This window comes from Coregonus lavaretus (genome assembly GCF_964263955.1).
Source record: "Coregonus lavaretus genome assembly, contig: HAP1_SCAFFOLD_3406, whole genome shotgun sequence".
Taxonomy (NCBI): Eukaryota; Metazoa; Chordata; class Actinopteri; order Salmoniformes; family Salmonidae; genus Coregonus; species Coregonus lavaretus.
The window spans coordinates 32,209-54,852 of NW_028160173.1; the positions used below are offsets into that span (position 1 = coordinate 32,209).

General features: G+C 43.7%; 1 protein-coding gene across 1 annotated transcript in view; it reads left to right on the forward strand.

Annotated features, from left to right (window-relative positions):
* Positions 1-22,644, forward strand: part of LOC311122058 (cerebral cavernous malformations protein 2 homolog) — a 45,745-nt gene that overhangs the window by 14,398 nt on the left and 8,703 nt on the right. The window contains exons 2-4 of the mRNA XM_084196471.1: positions 8,444-8,620; positions 13,456-13,539; positions 14,784-14,967. Coding sequence (XP_084052597.1) covers positions 8,444-8,620; positions 13,456-13,539; positions 14,784-14,967 — 445 coding nt within the window. The remainder of the gene's footprint in view (positions 1-8,443; positions 8,621-13,455; positions 13,540-14,783; positions 14,968-22,644) is intronic.

The following is a 22,644-nucleotide window of genomic DNA, read 5'->3' on the forward strand; positions in this document are numbered from 1 at the left end:
CACTACATAAAGAGAGACCTAAGACGACAACACAGCATGGTAGCAACACCACATGACAACAACACGGCAGCAACACAACATGGTAGCAGCACAAAACATGGTACAAACATTATTGGGCAACAGACAACAGCACAAAGGGCAAGAAGGTAGAGACAACAATGCATCACATGAAGCAGCCACCCAAAGGACATCCATCCAGCCAGCCAACATGGGCCAGCATCCCTGTGGAACACTTTAGACACCTTGTAGAGTCCGTGCCCCTGATGAAATTAGGCTGTTCTGAGGGCAAAAGGTGGTGCGATGGGGTGGGTTTCCCTCAGGTTCACACTCACTCTGTGAGACACACAAAAACCACACGCGCGAACATGTTTCCCTCTCTCTGGTTCATGCTTGTGGAGGGTGAAAGGATTACAGGGCTTCCAGTTGCCAGACAGGATTACAGGGCTTCCAGTTGCCAGACAGGATTACAGGGCTTCCAGTAGCCAGACAGGATTACAGGGCTTCCAGTAGCCAGACAGGATTACAGGGCTTCCAGTAGCCAGACAGGATTACAGGGCTTCCAGTAGCCAGACAGGATTACAGGGCTTCCAGTAGCCAGACAGGATTACAGGGCTTCCAGTAGCCAGACAGGATTACAGGGCTTCCAGTAGCCAGACAGGATTACAGGGCTTCCAGTAGCCAGACAGGATTACAGGGCTTCCAGTAGCCAGACAGGATTACAGGGCTTCCAGTAGCCAGACAGGATTACAGGGCTTCCAGTTGCCAGACAGGATTACAGGGCTTCCAGTTGCCAGACAGGATTACAGGGCTTCCAGTAGCCAGACAGGATTACAGGGCTTCCAGTAGCCAGACAGGATTACAGGGCTTCCAGTAGCCAGACAGGAAGTAACACTCCTCTCTCTAGTCTGCCGCTACACTCCAACAGGAACTGTTCACGCATCTTTGGATCCTTTTCTTTCCACGTTGGGAAAACAGTGTTGGATCCAGTCTTTCCACGTTGGGAAAACAGTCTATATTTGCACATTTCATTCTCTCCTCCTCCGTTTGTTGGCATTAATCAGGGAGGGGACGGTTTTGATTTGAGAGGTTACGAAGGCATTAGCCTGGTCCCAGATCTGTTTGTGCTGTCTTGCCAACTCCTATGGTCGTTCTCAAAGTGGCAAGACCGTACAAACATATCTGGGACCAGGCTAGGAAGACATTCTTATAGAGAGGAAAAGAGGGAGAGGGAGAGGGAGAGGAAGAGGGGGAGAAAGAAAGAGGGGGAGGGAGAGACCCGAACCACTGTGCTTGGGAAAAAGTCTTGACAGTGCACATGAGGAAACCGACAGTGCTATCTAATCCAGTACTGTCTGATAGTGTCCCCTAGATGGGGGTGTTGCATTGTACAGATTCAGACTACCAGTCCGGTAAAATGTGTTAGCATAATGTTTCAGATTTTTATCATATTTCTACTGTGTACTTGAGCTTGTGTCCTCAAAAGTGGCTACACCTCAGCAATGTATAACTATTTTTACCAGAAAGATTAGATTGTAACCTTTCTTGGAGTATGCATCATTACTAGTTATTGTTTATGGTCCTTTCATGATAAATAATTACTTTCAGGGACTAAGTAGAATACGTTTTAGATTACATTTAGTTACATTTTAAGAGTTAACGAATAATAAATTCAGTATAAACAGGAAAAGGAAACAAAAAATAAGTGGCCACCTGGAGGAAATGATGATTGAAATAACACATGTAGTAACCAAAACACTCTTGGCATTCTCTTAACCAGCTTCATGAAGTAGTCACCTGGAATGCATTTCAATTAACAGGTGTGCCTTCTTAAAAGGTCATTTGTGGGATTTCTTTCCTTCTTAATGTGTTTGAGCCAATCAGTTGTGTTGTGACAAGGTAGGGGAGTATACAGAAGATAGCCCTATTTGGTAAAAGACCAAGTCCATATTATAGCAAGAACAGCTCAAATAAGCAAAGAGAAACGACAGTCCATCATTACTTTAAGACATGAAGGTCAGTCAATCCGGAAAATGTAAAGAACTTTGAAAGTTTCTTCAAGTGCAGTCGCAAAAACCATCAAGCGCTATGATGAAACTGGCTCTCATGAGGACCGCCACAGGAATGGAAGACCCAGAGTTACCTCTGCTGCAGAGGATAAGTTCATTAGAGTTACCAGCCTCAGAAATTGCAGCCCAAATAAATGCTTCACAGAGTTCAAGTAACAGACACATCTCAACATCAACTGTTCAGAGGAGACTGCGTGAATCAGGCCTTCATGGTCGAATTGCTGCAAAGAAACCACTACTAAAGGACACCAATAAGAAGAAGAGACTTGCTTGGGCCAAGAAACACGAGCAATGGACATTAGACCGGTGGAAATGTGTCCTTTGGTCTGGAGTCCAAATTTGAGATTTTTGGTTCCAACTGCCGTGTCTTTGTGAGACGCGGTGTGCGTGAGCGGATGATCTCCGCATGTGTATTTCCCACCGTAAAGCATGGAGGAGGAGGTATTATGTGTGCAAAGCTGTCATGAAGGCAAAGGGCGGCTATTTGAAGAATCAAAAATATAAAATATATTTTGATTTGTTTAACACTTTTGTTGGTTACTACTAGGGCTGCACGATATATTGTTTCAGCATCGACATTGCGATGTATACATCCGCAATAGTCACATCGCAGAACGTGCGATTTAGTAAGGTAAACATACATCAGTCTACAATATACAGTGGGGAGAACAAGTATTTCATACACTGCCGATTTTGCAGGTTTTCCTACTTACAAAGCATGTAGAGGTCTGTAATTTTTATCATAGGAGCCGGAATTCTTACTGGTTGGTAGGTGATCAAATACTAATGTCATGCAATAAAATGCAAATTAATTACTTAAAAATCATACAATGTGATTTTCTGGATTTTTGTTTTAGATTCCGTCTCTCACAGTTGAAGTGTACCTATGATAAAAATTACAGACCTCTACATGCTTTGTAAGTAGGAAAACCTGCAAAATCGGCAGTGTATCAAATACTTGTTCTCCCCACTGTATGTGTTAAACTAGCATTATATCTTAATTTACTCCGATTTATGGGTTATTGGATACACAGATTATTATTATTATTATTATTTTAAACACGGAGATGGTTGCTGCACGTGGTTGACATGCAGGCTCTGCTTGCGCGTGACGAAATGATGATCGAGGAACAGGCAAAAAAAAACGAAATTGAGAATTTGGTTGCAAAAAGAAATGCATCGTCAATTATATGGAAATATTTCGGCTACAGACAGGATGATGTTGACCAAAAACAGGTACTTTTGTAGAGAGTGCCTTGCGATTGTTGCCACAACACGAGGCAACACGACCAATTTGTTCGATCATTTAAGGCGGCACCACGAATCTTCGTATGACGAGTGCAAAGCATCTCAATGCCCTCCAAAGCAGAAATCTATTTCGGATGCCTTTGACAGTATTACACCATACGAGGAAGGTTCCAAACGGCAGAGAGAAATCACAGATTCAATAACATTTCACGTCGCCAAAGACATGGTACCAATTAACACGGTTACCAAAGAGGGTATTAAAAATATGATCCGGTCGCTTGACAAGCGGTATGTAATGCCATCACGCAACTATGTTTCTCAAGTTGCCATCCCAGAGTTGTACGAGAAATGCAAGGCACAAGTTGAAACAGAGCCGTCACAAGTGGAATATTATACAGCAACAACGGACTTGTGGTCCAGCCAGACAACGGAGCCCTACATAAGTCTGACCATACACTTTATTAATGAGGACTTCCACCTGAAAAGTCGCTGTTTGCAAACTGCATTTCATACTTACATCCTGTATTTTTTCATATCGCAATGTACAGTGGGGGAAAAGGTATTTAGTTCTCCCACTTAAAAAGATGAGAGGCCTGTAATTTTCATCATAGGTACACGTCAACTATGACAGACAAATTGAGGAAAAAAAATCCAGAAAATTACATTGTAGGATTTTTTATGAATTTATTTGCAAATTATGGTGGAAAATAAGTATTTGGTCACCTACAAACAAGCAAGATTTCTGGCTCTCACAGACCTGTAACTTCTTCTTTATGAGGCTCCTCTGTCCTCCACTCGTTACCTGTATTAATGGCACCTGTTTGAACTTGTTATCAGTATAAAAGACACCTGTCCACAACCTCAAACAGTCACACTCCAAACTCCACTATGGCCAAGACCAAAGAGCTGTCAAAGGACACCAGAAACAAAATTGTAGACCTGCACCAGGCTGGGAAGACTGAATCTGCAATAGGTAAGCAGCTTGGTTTGAAGAAATCAACTGTGGGAGCAATTATTAGGAAATGGAAGACATACAAGACCACTGATAATCTCCCTCGATCTGGGGCTCCACGCAAGATCTCACCCCGTGGGGTCAAAATGATCACAAGAACGGTGAGCAAAAATCCCAGAACCACACGGGGGGACCTAGTGAATGACCTGCAGAGAGCTGGGACCAAAGTAACAAAGCCTACCATCAGTAACACACTACGCTGCCAGGGACTCAAATCCTGCAGTGCCAGACGCGTCCCCCTGCTTAAGCCAGTACATGTCCAGGCCCGTCTGAAGATTGCTAGAGTGCATTTGGATGATCCAGAAGAGGATTGGGAGAATGTCATATGGTCAGATGAAACCAAAATAGAACTTTTTGGTAAAAACTCAACTCGTCGTGTTTGGAGGACAAAGAATGCTGAGTTGCATCCAAAGAACACCATACCTACTGTGAAGTATGGGTGTGGAAACATCATGCTTTGGGGCTGTTTTTCTGCAAAGGGACCAGGACGACTGATCCGTGTAAAGGAAAGAATGAATGGGGCCATGTATCGTGAGATTTTGAGTGAAAACCTCCTTCCATCAGCAAGGGCATTGAAGATGAAACGTGGCTGGGTCTTTCAGCATGACAATGATCCCAAACACACCGCCCGGGTAACGAAGGATTGGCTTCGTAAGAAGCATTTCAAGGTCCTGGAGTGGCCTAGCCAGTCTCCAGATCTCAACCGCATAGAAAATCTTTGGAGGGAGTTGAAAGTCCGTGTTGCCCAGCGACAGCCCCAAAACATCACTGCTCTAGAGGAGATCTGCATGGAGGAATGGGCCAAAATACCAGCAACAGTGTGTGAAAACTTTGAAGACTTACAGAAAACGTTTGACCTGTGTCATTGCCAACAAAGGGTATATAACAAAGTATTGAGAAACTTTTGTTATTGACCAAATACTTATTTTCCACCATAATTTGCAAATAAATTCATTAAAAATCCTACAATGTGATTTTCTGGATTTTTTTCTTCTCATTTTGTCTGTCATAGTTGACGTGTACCTATGATGAAAATCACAGGCCTCTCTCATCTTTTTAAGTGGGAGAACTTGCACAATTGGTGGCTGACTAAATACTTTTTTTCCCCCACTGTATACACAGAAAACAAAATATCGCAATGTCAGTTATTTACAATATCGTGCAAGCCTAGTTACTACATGATTCCATGTGTGTTATTTCATAGTTTTGATGTCTTCACTATTATTCTACAATGTAGAAAATAGTAAAAATAAAGAAAAGCCTTGTAATGAGTAGGTGTTCTAAAGCCTTTGACCTGTAGTGTATGTAAACTAAACCCTTTAAACATTATATTATATATTATTAAACATTATATTATATATTAAACATGAATTTCAACAATGTATTTGTTTTTTTAAGCTGTTAAATACAGACTTCTGGTGCCAAATCCATCTGTAAAAGTACACACTTGGAGATTTATGCTCGTGGTCTTGTGACCATTTTGAGAAATCATATGAAACTTCTCTGAATCGTACTAAACGCCTTAATTAAGGCCCGGGGGGGTGTGGTATATGGCCAATATACCACGGCTAAGGGCTTTTCTTACGCACGACGCAACACGGAGTGCCTGGATACAGCCCTTAGCCGTGGTATATTGGCCATATACCACAAACCCCTGAGGTGCCATATTGCTATTATAAACTGGTTACCAACGTAATTAGAGCAGTAAAAATACATGTTTTGTCATACCCGTTGCATACGGTCTGATATACCACGGCTTTCAGCCAATCAGCATTCAGGGCTCAAACCACCCAGTTTATAATAATGCATAATATACAGTGGGGAGAACAAATACTTGTTCTCCCCACTGTATGTCTTATTTGTTGATAAGTACAACTAACTTCTCTAGAGCCTGTAAATTCTCAACAGTTTTTTATCACTATTGTGACTGATGGGATTAAATGGGTTAATTCACCTGTCTACTAGCTCTACTGATGTGATGGGATGGGGACGCCTGTTTAAATAATGATCTGGTAGTGGATTAATACACAGCCGTGTGTGTGTGTGTGTGTGTGTGTGTGTGTGTGTGTGTGTGTGTGTGAGAGCGTGCGCGCGCAGATTGGATTGCTCGTCGTCAGTCTCTCTTTGTCTGTCTTGTTGTGTGAATAAGTGGTTCAGGACATCGACTCACAGTTGAGTTGTGCCATCACAGGAAGTTGGCGGTCGATCCACTTCCTGTTTGTGTCTCAGCATAGAGAAGCAGAAACACTCCCATTCCTCTTGGGGAGACAATACACAAACAGACACACACACACACACAGTCACACACAGTCACACAGATACACACAGTCACACAAATACACACAGTCACACAGATACACGAACAGTCACACAGACACACCCTGTGTGTTAGCCAGTCTTCATGTAGCAACTGTTATCCGTGTGACTGAGTAGTTGCAGCAGGTGTCAGTGACTCAGTGTGGAGGAGGGAGAAGAGTCTTGCTGTGACCAGCCATTCCTCAAAGACTAAAGATGGAATCATTTCACTTCAAATGCTGAGTGAGGGCCATTCTAATTTTCCTGTTCATAACGGGTAACTTTTTTTTTTTCCGGTCGAAGTCTACGCAAATCTGACAATCTACTACAACAACAACAACAACAACAACAACAACAACAACTGTCTGTCTACTCTCTACCACCCCACTGGCGACTAGGCTACCACTGACTGACTGCCAGACAGACTGCTCTGCTCCCAGGTAGCATGGAGACAGAGGTAGGATGGGAACGCTGTGTGCTCTGGGATTAGCCTACAAGTTGATTTCCTTTGTGTCTGTTATCATGGGTTATCAGATTATTATTTTTTTGTGTGATTTTTTTTGTTTGTTGGTATTCTTTCTTAAAACTGTATTGTTGGTTAAGGGTCTACACCTGTTGTATTCGGCGCATGTGACAAATACGATTTTGATTTTGATTTGATCTGGTGAACTGGCTAATGGAACCGTTCATCGGGCTGCTGCTGTAGCACGGCTCTTCATCAGCCAGACATGGAACACCTGGAGAGAGAACGTGTTCTGGTTTAGTTTAATGTATTTTAATGTCTGTTAAATGCTAACGGGAAACATTTTGGGAACACGCAGTATTGGGTAACATAGGCTACTGCCAGAGATATTGGCAGGCTGTATCCCAAATGGCATCCTGTTCCATATACTATTCCTCCTTTTGACCAGAGCAGTGCACTATATCAGGAATAGCCTGCCATTTGGGACGCACATTTACGCCCACAGTGAACCATTAGTCTTGTATTGTGGTAGATCTGGTAGTTCTGGTAACTTTTGTAACTCTGGTAACTCTTGGTAACCCTGGTAACTCTGGTAACCCTGGTAACTGTGGTAACTCTTGTAACCCTGGTAGCTCTGGTAACTCTGGTAGCTCTGGTAACTCTGGTAACTCTGGTAACCCTGGTAACTCTTGTAACTCTGGTAACTCTGGTAACTGTGGTAACTGTGGTAACTCTGGTAACCCTTGTAACTCTGGTAACTGTGGTAACTGTGGTAACTGTGGTAACTGTGGTAACTCTGGTAACTGTGTTAACTCTGGTAACTGTGGTAACTCTGGTAACTGTGGTAACTCTAACTCTGGTAACTCTGGTAACCCTGGTAACTGTGGTAACTCTGGTAACTGTGGTAACTCTGGTAACCCTGGTAACTCTGGTAACTCTGGTAACCCTGGTAACTGTGGTAACCCTGGTAACTGTGGTAACTCTGGTAACTGTGGTAACTGTGTTAACGCTGGTAACTCTGGTAACTCTGGTATCTGTGGTAACTCTAGTAACTGTGGTAACCCTGGTAACTCTGGTAACTGTGGTAACTCTGGTAACTCTGGTAACTGTGGTAACTCTAGTAACTGTGGTAACTCTGGTAACTGTGGTAACTCTGGCCTTTTATTTCTTCCTTTTTGCAGAATGCTATCCTTGTAGTTGGATAGAATTTGGGATTCTGTAATACCATGGGACCTTTACTTATAATGATATAAATATACCACCCACTCCCAGACAAAACTATATTATTTATGTGACAAAGGATGCGGCTTGGATCTGTTACAGTGAATGAATATGATAGCATTCACTCTCCCCCTCCAGCCGGGTATCGTGTCTCCCTTCAAGCGTGTGTTTCTGAAGGGAGAGAAGGGTCGGGATAAGAAGGCTCAGGAGAAGGCTACAGAACGCCGTGCCCTCCACACCTTCTCCCTCTCCGTCCCGGACCACCGCATCGACCCTGACATCCTGCTCAATGACTACATCGAGAAAGAGGTCAAGGTAACTACAGGGCCTCACTGTGTGTGTGTGTGTGTGTGACTGTGTTTGGTTTTACTCTCCTTGTGGGCACCAGAAGTCCTCACAAGGATTGTAAAACAAGGACAATTCGGGGACATTTCGCCAGTCCCCACAAGGAACAATATTATTTTAGGCTGATGAGTTAGGGTTACAATTAAGGTTACATTTAGGTTTAGGGTTTGGGATTAGGTTTAGGGTTTGGGATTAGGTTTAGGGTTTGGGATTAGGGTTAGGGTTTGGGATTAGGGTTAGGGTTTGGGATTAGGGTTAGGGTTTGGGATTAGGTTTGGGATTAGGGTTAGGGTTTGGGATTAGATTTAGGGTTTGGAATTAGGTTTAGGGTTTGGGATTAGGGTTAGGGTTTGGGATTAGGTTTAAGGTATTTGTTTGGTCCCCACAAGGATAGTAAAACAAAAGTGTGTGTGTGTGTGTGCGTGCTCATTGACTACATAGAGAAAGGGGTCAAGCTGAGAGGTTAGAGGTCAAGGCTAGCAGGACCAGGGCCCTAATAGGTCTGAAATGATACACTATTCCCTCAGTTTTGACCAGGGCCAATGGGTAGAGACATATGGCAAAAGTAGTGCCCTATATAGGGGATAGTGTGCTATTTGGGATGTACCCTATGAGTATGTGGATGTGTCATAAAGTATTCATACCTCTTGACCTATTCCACATTGTTTTGTGTTACAGCTTGAATTCAAAATGGATTAAATGGATTTTTTTCTCTCTCACCCATCTACACATAATACCCCAAAATGAAAACATGCCATTTATTGAAAATGAAATACAGAAATATATCATTTTCATAAGTATTCACACCCTTGAGTCAATACTTTGTAGAAGCACCTTTGGCAGCGATTACAGCTGTGAGTCTTTCTGGGTAAGTCTTTAAGAGCTTCCCACACCTGGATTGTGCAACATTTGCCCATTATTCTTTTTAAGAAATGTCAAACTCTGTCAAATTGGTTGTTGATCATTGCTAGACAGCCATTTTCAGGTCTTGCCATAGATTTTCAAGCAGATTTAAGTCAAAACTGTAACTAGGCCACTCAGGAACATTCACAATCTTCTTGGTGAGCAACTCCAGTGTAGATTCGGCCTTGTGTTTTAGGTTATTGTCCTGCTGAAAGGTGAATTCATCTCCCAGTGTCTGGTGGAAAGCAGACTGAACCAGGTTTTACTCTAGGATTGTTCCTGTTTATTTTTTATCCTGAAAAACTACCCAGTCCTTAACGATGACAAGCATACCCATAACATGATGCAGCACCACTATGCCTGAAAATATGGAGAGTGGTACTCAGTATTGGATTTGTCCCAAACATAACACCTTCCATTCAGGCCATAAATGTATTGCTTTGCCAAATTTTTTGCAGTATTACTTTAGTGCCTTGTTGCAAACGGGATACATGTTTAGAAATATTTTTAATTCTGTACAGGCTTCCTTCTTTTCACTCTGTCATTTAGGTTAGTATTGTGGAGTAACTACAATGTTGTTGACCCATCCTCAGTTTTCTCCTATCACAGCCATTAAACTCTGTAACTGTTTTAAAGTCACCATTGGCCTCATGGTGAAATCCCTGAGCAGGTTCCTTCCTCTCCGGCAACTGAGTTAGGAAGGACATCTGTATCTTTGTAGTGACTGTGTCACGATCGTTGACAGATGAAGCGGACCAAGGCGCAGCGTGATAAGCGTACATTCTTTATTGAGTACACACACGAACCAAAACAATAAACCAAACGATACGTGAAGTCCTAGGTTATACACAAAACCTTACGGAACAAGATCCCACAAAACTAACATGCCAAAAGGCTGCCTAAGTATGGTCCCCAATCAGAGACAACGAGCTACAGCTGTCTCTGATTGGGAACCACCCTGGCCAACATAGATATAAACGATCTAGAACGAAAAACATAGAAAACTAAACAATGAAAATCCACACCCTGGCTCAACATTTAAGAGTCCCCAGAGCCAGGGCGTGACAGTACCCCCCCCCCCCCCCTACCCAAAGGCGCGGACTGCGACCGCGCCAGCCGGGTGGGCATTCCGCATCTGAGGCGGATCCGGCTCCGGGCGTGACCACCACTCTCTCTCTACCCCCCCGTAGTGCCCCTGGTCTGGTCTGGCCCCGCTGGGCCGGACCGGGCTGGCGACGCGCACCACTGGCTTGGTGCGGGGAGCAGGAACGGGCCGGACCGGGCTGACGACGCGCACCACTGGCTTGGTGCGGGGAGCAGGAACGGGCCGGACCGGGCTGACGACGCGCACCACTGGCTTGGTGCGGGGAGCAGGAACGGGCCGGACCGGGCTGACGACGCGCACCACTGGCTTGGTGCGGGGAGCAGGAACGGGCCGGACCGGGCTGACGACGCGCACCACTGACTTGGTGCGGGGAGCAGGAACAGGCCGGACCGGGCTGGCGACGTGCACCACAGGCTTGGTGCGAGGGACAGGAACAGGCCGGACCGGGCTGGCGACGCGCACCACAGGCTTGGTGCGAGGGACAGGAACAGGCCGGACCGGGCTGACGACGCGCACCACAGACTTGGTGCGAGGGACAGGAACAGGCCAGACCGGGCTGACGACGCGCACCACAGGCTTGGTGCGAGGGACAGGAACAGGCCGGGCTGGACTGTGGAGACGGACTGGAGGTCTGGAGCGGAGAGCTGACACAACCCGTCCTGGCTGAATGCCTATTTCCACACAATCTGTGTGAGGCATCAGCACAGGACGTACAGGGCTGTGCACTCGTACTGGCACTACAGCACGTGGCACTGGCGCAGGATATCCGGGACCGAGGAGGGGTACTGGAGGCCACGAGCGTTGAGCCGGCACACTCCGTCCTGGCTGCATGCCCACCTTAGCACGACACGTGCGTGGTGCTAGCACAGGACGTACAGGACTGTGCCGGAACACTCGCGGCACAGTACGTGGCTCCGCATAACACGGAACCTGCCCAGTCTCATGCTGCCTAGCCTGAGTACGGGGAGTTGGCTCTGCTCTACCTCTAGGCTCCGCCAACCACCCTTCCAGCCCCCCAAACCTGATGGCCTCCTCTCCTAGTCCGCCGATTCGCCCTGTAGCTGCCTCCAGCAGCCCCGTCGTCCACGGCGTGTGCCCCCCAAAAAAATTACTTGGGGTTGCCTCTCGCGTGTCCGTCGTCGGTTGGCGCCGTTTCTCCTCTCCTGCCTGGGCATTACTTTTTGCCCATGGCCCTCTTCCCGCGAATATGTCCTCCCATGACCACCATTCGCCCACCTGGGACATCGCCAACTTCTCCTCCTGGGCACGCTGCTTGGTCCTCTGGTGGTGGGATCTTCTGTCACGATCGTTGACAGATGAAGCGGACCAAGGCGCAGCGTGATAAGCGTACATTCTTTATTGAGTACACACACGAACCAAAACAATAAACCAAACGATACGTGAAGTCCTAGGTTATACACAAAACCTTACGGAACAAGATCCCACAAAACTAACATGCCAAAAGGCTGCCTAAGTATGGTCCCCAATCAGAGACAACGAGCTACAGCTGTCTCTGATTGGGAACCACCCTGGCCAACATAGATATAAACGATCTAGAACGAAAAACATAGAAAACTAAACAATGAAAATCCACACCCTGGCTCAACATTTAAGAGTCCCCAGAGCCAGGGCGTGACAGACTGGGTGTATTGATACAGTATTGATAAGTGTAATTAATAACTTCACCATGTTCAAAGGGATATTCAATGTCTGCTTTTTATTTTATTTTAGGTGCCCTTCTTTGTGAGGCATTGGAAAACCTCCCTGGTCTTTGTGGTTGAATCTGTGTTTGAAATTCCCTGCTCGACTGAGGGACCTTACATAAAATTGTATGTGTGGGGTACAGAGATGAGGTAGTCGTTCAAAAATCATGTTAAACACTGGTATTGCACACAGTGTGATTCCATACAAGTTATGTGACTTGTTAAGCACGTTCTTACTCCTGAACTTATTTAGGATTGCTATAACAAAGGGGTTGGATACTTACTGACTCAAGACATTTAAAAAAAAAAATTTAAACTAACTGTAAGTTGCTCTGGATAAGAGCGTCTGCTAAATGACTGAAATGTTAAAAAATTCATTTGGAAAAACATATTTCCGCTTTGACATTACGGGGTGTTGTGTGTGGGCAAGTGACAACATCTCAATTTAATCCATTTTCAATTCAGACTGTAACACAAGGTGTGTGAATACTTTCTGAAGGCCCTGCATACCTGTATGTTTCTGGTAGGTGATATGTACCATGCTGGGCTGAAGAATACATTTTCTCTATTTAGTCCCTGTTCTAATCACATCCATGGAAATGAACACACGTGTGTGTGTGTGTGTGTGTGTGTGACTGTGTGTGTGTGTGTGTGTGTGTGTGTGTGTGTCTGTGTGTGTGTGTGTCTGAGTCTGTGTGTGTGTGTGTGTGTGTCTGTGTGTGTGTGTCTCTGTGTGTGTCTGTCTGTCTGTCTGTCTGTGTGTGTGTGTCTGTGTGTGTCTGTGTGTGTGTCTGAGTCTGTGTGTGTGTGTGTGTGTCTGTGAGTGTGTCTGTGTGTGTGTGTCTCTGTGTGTGTGTGTGTGTGTGTGTGTCTGTCTGTCTGTCTGTGTGTGTCTGAGTCTGTGTGTGTGTGTGTGTGTCTGTGAGTGTGTCTGTGTGTGTGTGTGTGTGTGTCTGTGAGTGTGTCTGAGTCTGTGTGTGTGTGTGTGTGTGTCTGTGAGTGTGTCTGTGTGTGTGTGTCTCTGTGTGTGTGTGTGTGTGTGTCTGTCTGTCTGTCTGTGTGTGTCTGTGTGTGTGTGTGTGTGTGTTCTGTAGTACTTGGGCCAGCTGATGTCAGTACCTGGCTACCTGAACCCCTCCAGTAGAACAGAGGTGTTACAGCTCATCGACAATGCCAGGGTAAGCTTTGCTTTCTAAAAGACAATCATTTTTAAGTCCGTACTTTACTCACACAGAAAAAGGTTAGTTAAAAATGGGTCCTTTTGTATAAAGCCTCTGATACCTTTATTTGATGTTACAGTAAAAAACATCTGAAAGCACTGTGTTCATACTAGGGCTGACCCCATTTAGTCGACTGGTCCATTGTTTGGTCGATAGGCTGTTGGTCGACCGAGATTTTCTTTTGTCGAGCAGTTGCAAATAGATTTTCTTTTCATGGTGCACAAGACGCCTGTCTGATTCTCAGTGGACCACAGGGACAGTCCATCACTCTTAAGACGTGTGATACTGAAATTAATACAGTAATATGGTTTATATTATGTCAAAAATAATGGTGCAACAATATTTTATAACATGCGCTTTCTCCCACGTTGGATAGCGGTAGCAGTCCGCGATTCTGAAACGTAATCTTCAGTGCGCCGTTGAATTGGCGCCTTTCCCTATGTTGCTATTTGCATAATAGCAAAGTTAACCAGCAATATTGGTGTTGAGAAAATTGAGGAGAGGTCTGTAATCTATAGCGTAACTGTTAAATGGCTTTTTTAAATCATCCTTATATATCTACAGAAATTAGACAGATCCTGCTTCTTCTGTTGCATGTTTGAGTGTTTTGTTTAATGAGCACCGAGCCTCACGCAACCCACAAAATGTTGAATAAAGCAATTTAACAAATTCGGCTGTTTTACATCTTTGCTATACTGTAATAAAGGCTTTACAAAAAAAAAAATATATATCTATATTTGTTAGAACAGACTCTCTGGTATTACGTATAATTTATTTAATGTTTACACTGTTCCAAACGGGCAGAAAAATTATATGGTATCTAACAGCACCTGTCTGTCACACATAATATGCAGGCAGCTCTAGCTCCTATACCCTCCTTTATCTATCTCCTTATTGTTATTACAATTATTGTTATGATCATTATAATTCAATATATATATATATATATATATATATATATAGAGAGAGATTTTATTGGTCGGGACAGGACTAAAACATTAAGTTGTTAGAGATAGGAGAGTCATGGGATATATTGTACCTCTGATATATTCGATTTGCCATGAAGTATGTTACAAACAAACAAATGTTAGGCATAAATGCAAGGTTGTCAGATAAGTTAACGTTAGAATCATGGGATATATTGTGTTGCCATGGAAACAACATCGATGAAACTGCAATGTCATTTCCTGGTCATTACCCAGAAGTCCCACCAGTTGGCGGGTCAGCTGACGTCTGAGCAGGATGCAGTGGTTAGTCTGTCTGCGTACAACGTGAAGCTGGTGTGGCGGGACGGAGAGGACATCATCCTGCGTGTTCCCATCCACGACATCGCTGCCGTGTCGTACATACGAGACGACTCACTACACCTGGTGGTGCTCAAAACAGGTAAATACCTCACTACACCTGGTGGTGCTCAAAACAGGTAAATAAATCACTGCACCTAGTGGTGCTCAAAACAGGTAAATACCTCACTACACCTGGTGGTGCTCAAAACAGGTAAATACCTCACTACACCTGGTGGTGCTCAAAACAGGTAAATACCTCACTACACCTGGTGGTGCTCAAAACAGGTAAATAAATCACTGCACCTAGTGGTGCTCAAAACAGGTAAATACCTCACTAAACCTGGTGGTGCTCAAAACAGGTAAATAAATCACTGCACCTGGTGGTGCTCAAAACAGGTAAATACCTCACTACACCTGGTGGTGCTCAAAACAGGTAAATAAATCACTGCACCTGGTGGTGCTCAAAACAGGTAAATACCTCACTACACATTTTACATTTACATTTTAGTCATTTAGCAGACGCTCTTATCCAGAGCGACTTACAGTTAGTGAATACATATCTTTTTTATACTGGCCCCCGTGGGAATCGAACCCACAACTCTGGCGTTGCAAACGCCATGCTCTATCAACTGAGCTACATCCCTGCCGGCCATTCCCTCCCCTACCCTGGACGACGCTGGGCCAATTGTGCGCCGCCCCATGGGTCTCCCGGTCACGGCCGGCTACGACAGAGCCTGGATTCGAACCAGGATCTCTAGTGGCACAGCTAGCACTGCGATGTAGTGCCTTAGACCACTGGGCCACTCAGGAGACTATTTATTTACCTGGTGGTGCTCAAAACAGGTAAATACCTCACTACACCTGGTGGTGCTCAAAACAGGTAAATAAATCACTGCACCTAGTGGTGCTCAAAACAGGTAAATACCTCACTACACCTGGTGGTGCTCAAAACAGGTAAATACCTCACTACACCTGGTGGTGCTCAAAACAGGTAAATACCTCACTACACCTGGTGGTGCTCAAAACAGGTAGATGCGTAGATACCCGGTGGGGAACCGTCACAGCCTTGTAGGCCTTCAGAGAAGGATTTATACAAATGTATATCTTTTTTTAAATAAAATTTCGTTTTAATTTCTATTTCATCTTTACAATAATTCTGATTTCATCTCTTCAGTTTGTGTTGGAAAGAGAAGGGTTAATACTGAATAGAAAAATATATCCAATCAGGATATTCTTTGGTGGTGTCCGGGTAGAAAAATCTAGCTAGCTCAGCCAGCCATTGGCTAGGCCTTCAGAAGCTGGACAAAAGGCCTCTGCCATTCAACTGTATTAGAGCAGAATGTTGGAGTGACAGTGGAATGAACCAATCACATTTTGACTTGCAATGGGTGGGACTATTTAAAATTTAAAAATAGTTGTGTCTAGGCCTTCTTGAAGACGCAAGAGGTCATTAATTAATAATACAGAATAACAGGCTGATAATCAGCCAATACAGTAGGTGGTGGCAATACACTAATAGGTTGTAGTCTGCCATAAAACCTTAAAGAAGAAAAATACAAATAATCAGTGTCGCAAGCAGTAGTTTACCCACGCTAACGCTAGGAATGTTAGCTAGCTTGTGTTGTAGTAGTGTGATAATGTTACCTAGCTTGATGTGACACTGTTGTCGCTATTGGTGAATGTGTGATAGTGGTGTTGGCTACCATAAGTTGTGAGAACAGTGCATTATTTTATGCTGTTTGTCATGTTATGGCCAATGCCGGTTCTGTCTCTGAAGCGCGGCCAGGCCTGTTTGATTCATTCATAATGTAATCAAAAAGTATTGCTCCTCCTTCACTAGAACTAGAATGCTCCGACTACAGAAGTGATGCTATGTTTTCTGTTATTTCCTATAAAAATAATTTGGGGGATACAACGTATTGGAAGAGTTTTGGTCCCTCTGAAAGCCTAGGTCCTATAGTCACAGTTCGCCACTGTAGATACCTGACTACATCTGGTGGTGCTCAAAACCGGTAGATACCTCACTACACCTGGTGGTGCTCAAAACCAGTAGATACCTCACTACACCTGGTGGTGCTCAAAACCGGTAGATACCTCACTACACCTGGTGGTGCTCAAAACCGGTAGATACCTCACTACACCTGGTGGTGCTCAAAACCGGTAGATACCTCACTACACCTGGTGGTGCTCAAAACCAGTAGATACCTCACTACACCTGGTGGTGCTCAAAACCAGTAGATACCTCACTATACCTGGTGGTGGTCAAAATAGGTACAGTGCCTTCAGAAAGTATTCACAGCCGTTGACTTTTTCCACATTTTGTTGTTACAGCCTGAATTGTTTTGTGTTACTGGCCTACACACCAATACCCCATAATGTCAAAGTGGAATTATGTTTTTAGAAATGTGTACAAATTAATAAAAAATTAAAAGCTGAAATGTCTTGAGGATTCAACCCCTTTGTTATGGCAAGCCTAAATAAATTCAGGAGTAAAAACTTGCTTAATAAGTTGCATGGACTCACTCTGTGTGCAATAATAGTGTTTAACATGATTTTTGAATGACTACATCATCTCTGTACCCCACACATACAATTATCTGTAAGGTCCCTCAGTCGAGCAGTGAATTTCAAACACAGATTCAACCACAAAGACCAGGGGGGTTTTCCAATGCCTCACAAAGAATGGCACCTATTGGTAGATGGGTAAAAATAAGAAAAGCAGACATTGAATATCACTTTGAACATGATGATGTTATTAATTACACTTAGGATGGGTGTATTAATACACCCAGTCACTACAAAGATACAGGCATCCTTCCTAACTCAGTTGCCGGAGAGGAAGGAAACCACTCAGGGATTTCACCATGAGGGCAATGATGACTTTAAAACAGTTACAGAGTTTAATGGCTGTGATAGGAGAAAACTGAGGATGGATCAACAACATTGTAGTTACTCCACAATACTAACCTAATTGACAGAGTGAAAAGAAGGAAGCCTGTACAGAATAAATATATTCCAAAACATGCATCCGGTTTGTAATAAGGCACCAAAGTAAAACTGCAAAAAATATGGCAAAGAAATGTACTTTGTCCTGAATACAAAGCATTATGTTTGGGGCAAATCCAACACATCACTGAGCATATTTTCAAGCATGGTGGTGGCTGCATCATGTTATGGGTATGCTTGTCATCGGCAAGGACTAGGGAGTTTTGGGGGGGGGGATAAAAAGAAACGGAATAGAGCTAAGCACAGGCAAGATCCTAGAGGAAAACCTGGTTCAGTCTGCTTTCCACCAGACACTGGGAGACAAATTCACCTTTCAGCAGGACAATAACCTAAAACACAAGGCCAAATCTACACTGGTGTTGCTTAAAAAGACAACAATTAATGTTCCTCAGTGGCCTAGTTACAGTTTTTTATTTAAATCGGCATGAAACTCTATGTCAAGATTTGAAAATGGCGGTCTAGCAATGATCAACAACAAACTTGAAAGAGTTTGAAGAAATGTTTAAAGAATAATTGGCAAATATTGTACAATCCTGGTGTGCAAAGCTCTTAGAGACTTACCAAGAAAGACTCACAGCTGTAATCGCTTCCAAAGGTCCTAGAGGAGAACCAGACACTGGGAGACAAATTCACCTTTCAGCAGGACAATAACCTAAAACACAAGGCCAAATCTACACTGGAGTTGCTTACCAAGACGACGTTGAATGTTCCTGAGGGACCGTTACAATTTTTACTTAAATTGGCTTGAAAATCCATGGCAAGGCTTCAAAATGGTTGTCTAGTAATGATCAATAACCAACGTAACAGAGCTTGAGGAATAAAAAATAAAAAAGTGCAAATATTGTACAATCCAGGTGTGCTCAGCTGTAGCTCAGCTGGTAGAGCACGGCGCTTGTAACGCCAAGGTAGTGGGTTCGATCCCCGGGACCACCCATACACAAAAAATGTATGCACGTATGACTGTAAGTCGCTTTGGATAAAAGCGTCTGCTAAATGGCATATTATTATTATTGCAAAGCTCTGGATAAGAGCGTCTGCTAAATGACTAAAATGTAAAAGAGATATTTCTGTATTTCATTTTCAATATATTAGCAAAATGTTCAAAAAATATGTTTTCACTTTGTCATTATGGGGTATCAATTTTGAATTCAGGCTGTAACACAACAAAATGTGTAATAAGTCAATGGGTGTGAATACTGTCTGTAGTGAATACTGTCTGTAGTGAATACTGTCTGTAGTGAATACTGTCTGTAGTGAATACTGTCTGTAGTGAATACTGTCTGTAGTGAATACTGTCTGAATGCACTGTAGCCTCCTCACTTCACTACACCATGTCGCTCTGGATACGAGCGAGCGTTTGCTAAATGTTAATGTGCTCTGTATGTTGTGTTCTCCAGCCCAGGAGGCTGTCCCAACACCTGTCCAATACACACACACACACACACACACACACACACACACACACACACACACACACACACACACACACACACACACACACACATCAAATCGAGCTTTATTTATACAGCACATTTCACACAGGGAATGCAACGCAATGTTCTTCATAGGAAAAAAAAACAATACCAAAACAAATGAAAATAAAAGCTGAAATTTACAACATAAAATAAAAACAAAAGAATAACAAAAACTGAACAACTAAAGAGGAAAAGCGAAGCTAAAAATATGCTTTTTATAAGACCTCTTTTAAATATGTCCACAGTTTCGTCCCCCCTCAGGTTCTCTGGCAGGCTGGGGGCATAGTTACTAACGGCTGCCTCTCCATGCCTCTTGGTCCTGGGCTTTGGGATAGTTAAAAGGCCAGTGCCAGAGGACCTGAGGGACCTACTGGGTTCATAACTTAAAAGCATATCTGACATGTACTGGGGTGCAGAATCGTGGATTCTTTTAAAAAAACGAATAGAAGAATCTTAAAATGTATTCTAAAACTAACAGGCAGCCAGTGCAGAGACCTTAAAACCGGTGTAATGTGTGCTCTCCGTCTGGTCTTGGTCAGTACCCGTGCTGCAGCATTCTGGTTGTTTTGCAGTTGACCAATGGCTTTCTTGGGTAGACCAGACAGGAGAGCATTACAGTAGTCAAGCCTGCTTGTAATAAAAGCCTGGATGAGTCTCTCTGTATCAGCCTGAGATAGAAACGGCCGCACCTTGGCAATGTACCTCAGGTGGTAAAAAGCTATGTTGGTGACATTTCTAATGTGTGATTCAAAATTGAGTTCAGAATCTAAAATAACACCTGGTTTTTTTTACCTGGTGTTTTTATCTTTATTGTATCTTTATCTTTATTAAGTACCTCGGTCTTGTCTTGATTTAGCTGGAGGAAGTTCTGAGCCAAATAGTGTGCCCCCTACTGCTGGTCAGGTGTATTTATTTGAATAATAATATGCCATTTAGCAGACGCTTTTATCCAAAGCGACTTAGTCATTCGTGCATACATTTTTGTGTATGGGTGGTCCCGGGGATCGAACCCACTACCTTGGCGTTACAAGCGCCGTGCTCTACCAGCTGAGCTACAGAGGACCACATGAATGATAGGTATGCTGTGCAATTAATAGATTTGTTTTTTAATGTGAAATTAATATGGTTGATTTTTTTAAGGTTAGGGGAAAAGTGCAGTGAATAGTGCCACTTTTTTTAGGACGTCGATATAAATGAATGTATTTATGGTTTGTCATTTTGTCTTGCCTTTTAATCATTATATGTGTTATTGTTTTTACCATCGAGGACCACTTTGGAAACAAGCGTTTTAATTAATAATTTCAAGTGATATCCTCTGGGTCCACATTGTACATTTTGTTGTATATGTCTGTTACCCAAAATAAATTCAATTAAACTAATACAGTCTAATAATTTATCCGTGGAGCCAAAATTCCTCTGGTGACACAGAAATGTAAAGTTGTGTATCATCTGCGTAGCAGTGAAAATCAATGCTGTGTTTTCTAATAACGCTGCCAAGCGGTAACATATATAAACTGAACAGTACCAGACCCAAAATTGAACCTTGTGGAACGCCACGTGATATGTATTTTCTCTTCAGTTATGTTCACCAAGGGTGACAAACTCTCGACCGGTTAAATAGGTCCTAAACCAATTTAGAACTGGACAGGAGAGTCCAACCCACCTCTCCAGTCTGTCCAGAAGGACATCATGGTCAACAGAGGCCAACCCACCTCTCCAGTCTGTCCAGAAGGAGATCATAGTCAACAGAGGCCAACCACCTCTCCAGTCTGTCCAGAAGGACATCATGGTCAACAGAGGCCAACCCACCTCTCCAGTCTGTCCAGAAGGACATCATGGTCAACAGAGGCCAACCCACCTCTCCAGTCTGTCCAGAAGGACATCATGGCCAACAGAGGCCAACCACCTCTCCAGTCTGTCCAGAAGGACATCATGGTCAACAGAGGCCAACCACCTCTCCAGTCTGTCCAGAAGGACATCATGGTCAACAGAGGCCAACCCACCTCTCCAGTCTGTCCAGAAGGACATCATGGTCAACAGAGGCCAACCACCTCTCCAGTCTGTCCAGAAGGACATCATGGTCAACAGAGGCCAACCACCTCTCCAGTCTGTCCAGAAGGACATCATGGTCAACAGAGGCCAACCCACCTCTCCAGTCTGTCTAGAAGGACATCATGGTCAACAGAGGCCAACCCACCTCTCCAGTCTGTCCAGAAGGACATCATGGCCAACAGAGGCCAACCACCTCTCCAGTCTGTCCAGAAGGACATCATGGTCAACAGAGGCCAACCACCTCTCCAGTCTGTCCAGAAGGACATCATGGTCAACAGAGGCCAACCCACCTCTCCAGTCTGTCCAGAAGGACATCATGGTCAACAGAGGCCAACCACCTCTCCAGTCTGTCCAGAAGGACATCATGGTCAACAGAGGCCAACCACCTCTCCAGTCTGTCCAGAAGGACATCATGGTCAACAGAGGCCAACCACCTCTCCAGTCTGTCCAGAAGGACATCATGGTCAACAGAGGCCAACCCACCTCTCCAGTCTGTCCAGAAGGACATCATGGTCAACAGAGGCCAACCCACCTCTCCAGTCTGTCCAGAAGGACATCATGGTCAACAGTGTCAAATGCAGCACTTAAATCCAAGAGTACAAGGACAGAGAGCTGTTTGGCATCTGTGTTGGCTCTAAGATCATTTACCACTTTACAGTTTTTTTTACAATCACTTCACAAAACTCAAAACGGTCATCACTTGTAACACAGGCTGTCCAATGTTCAAAACATTGCATTGTGCATTCATATCTTTAAAGAAATCTTGCACTTGCACAATCATTGGTTCAAAAAACAAATGTATTGTGAAATACCAATGAAACGTTAATTTAGATCACCCACACACAAGCAACCGATAGTTTCACTGTGTCATTGTTTGTAGAGTCATTAAATATTGTAGTACAAAATAGGTGATACATGTTTCGTTATGGTACTACATGTAAATACATCCCTGTAAAAGTACTGCAGTAGTAGAGAGAATACTACAGACACAGTGGAATCATTTAACAAAATCTGAAATATATTGATGAAAAACAATACAGTACTGTAAAACATCAAATGCAGTGTTCCTCAACTTGCTTGCTTGTACTGTAAAAAGCAAAACATAGGAGTGATTACTGTACTTCTACATTTTCATCAACTCTGTCTTGTGGATTTGGCCACAGGTTCTCATCTACATCACAATGGATGTTTTCATTAGCCGAACATCTTGGAGAAAAAAACTTCGGGCATGGCGAATCCAGGCC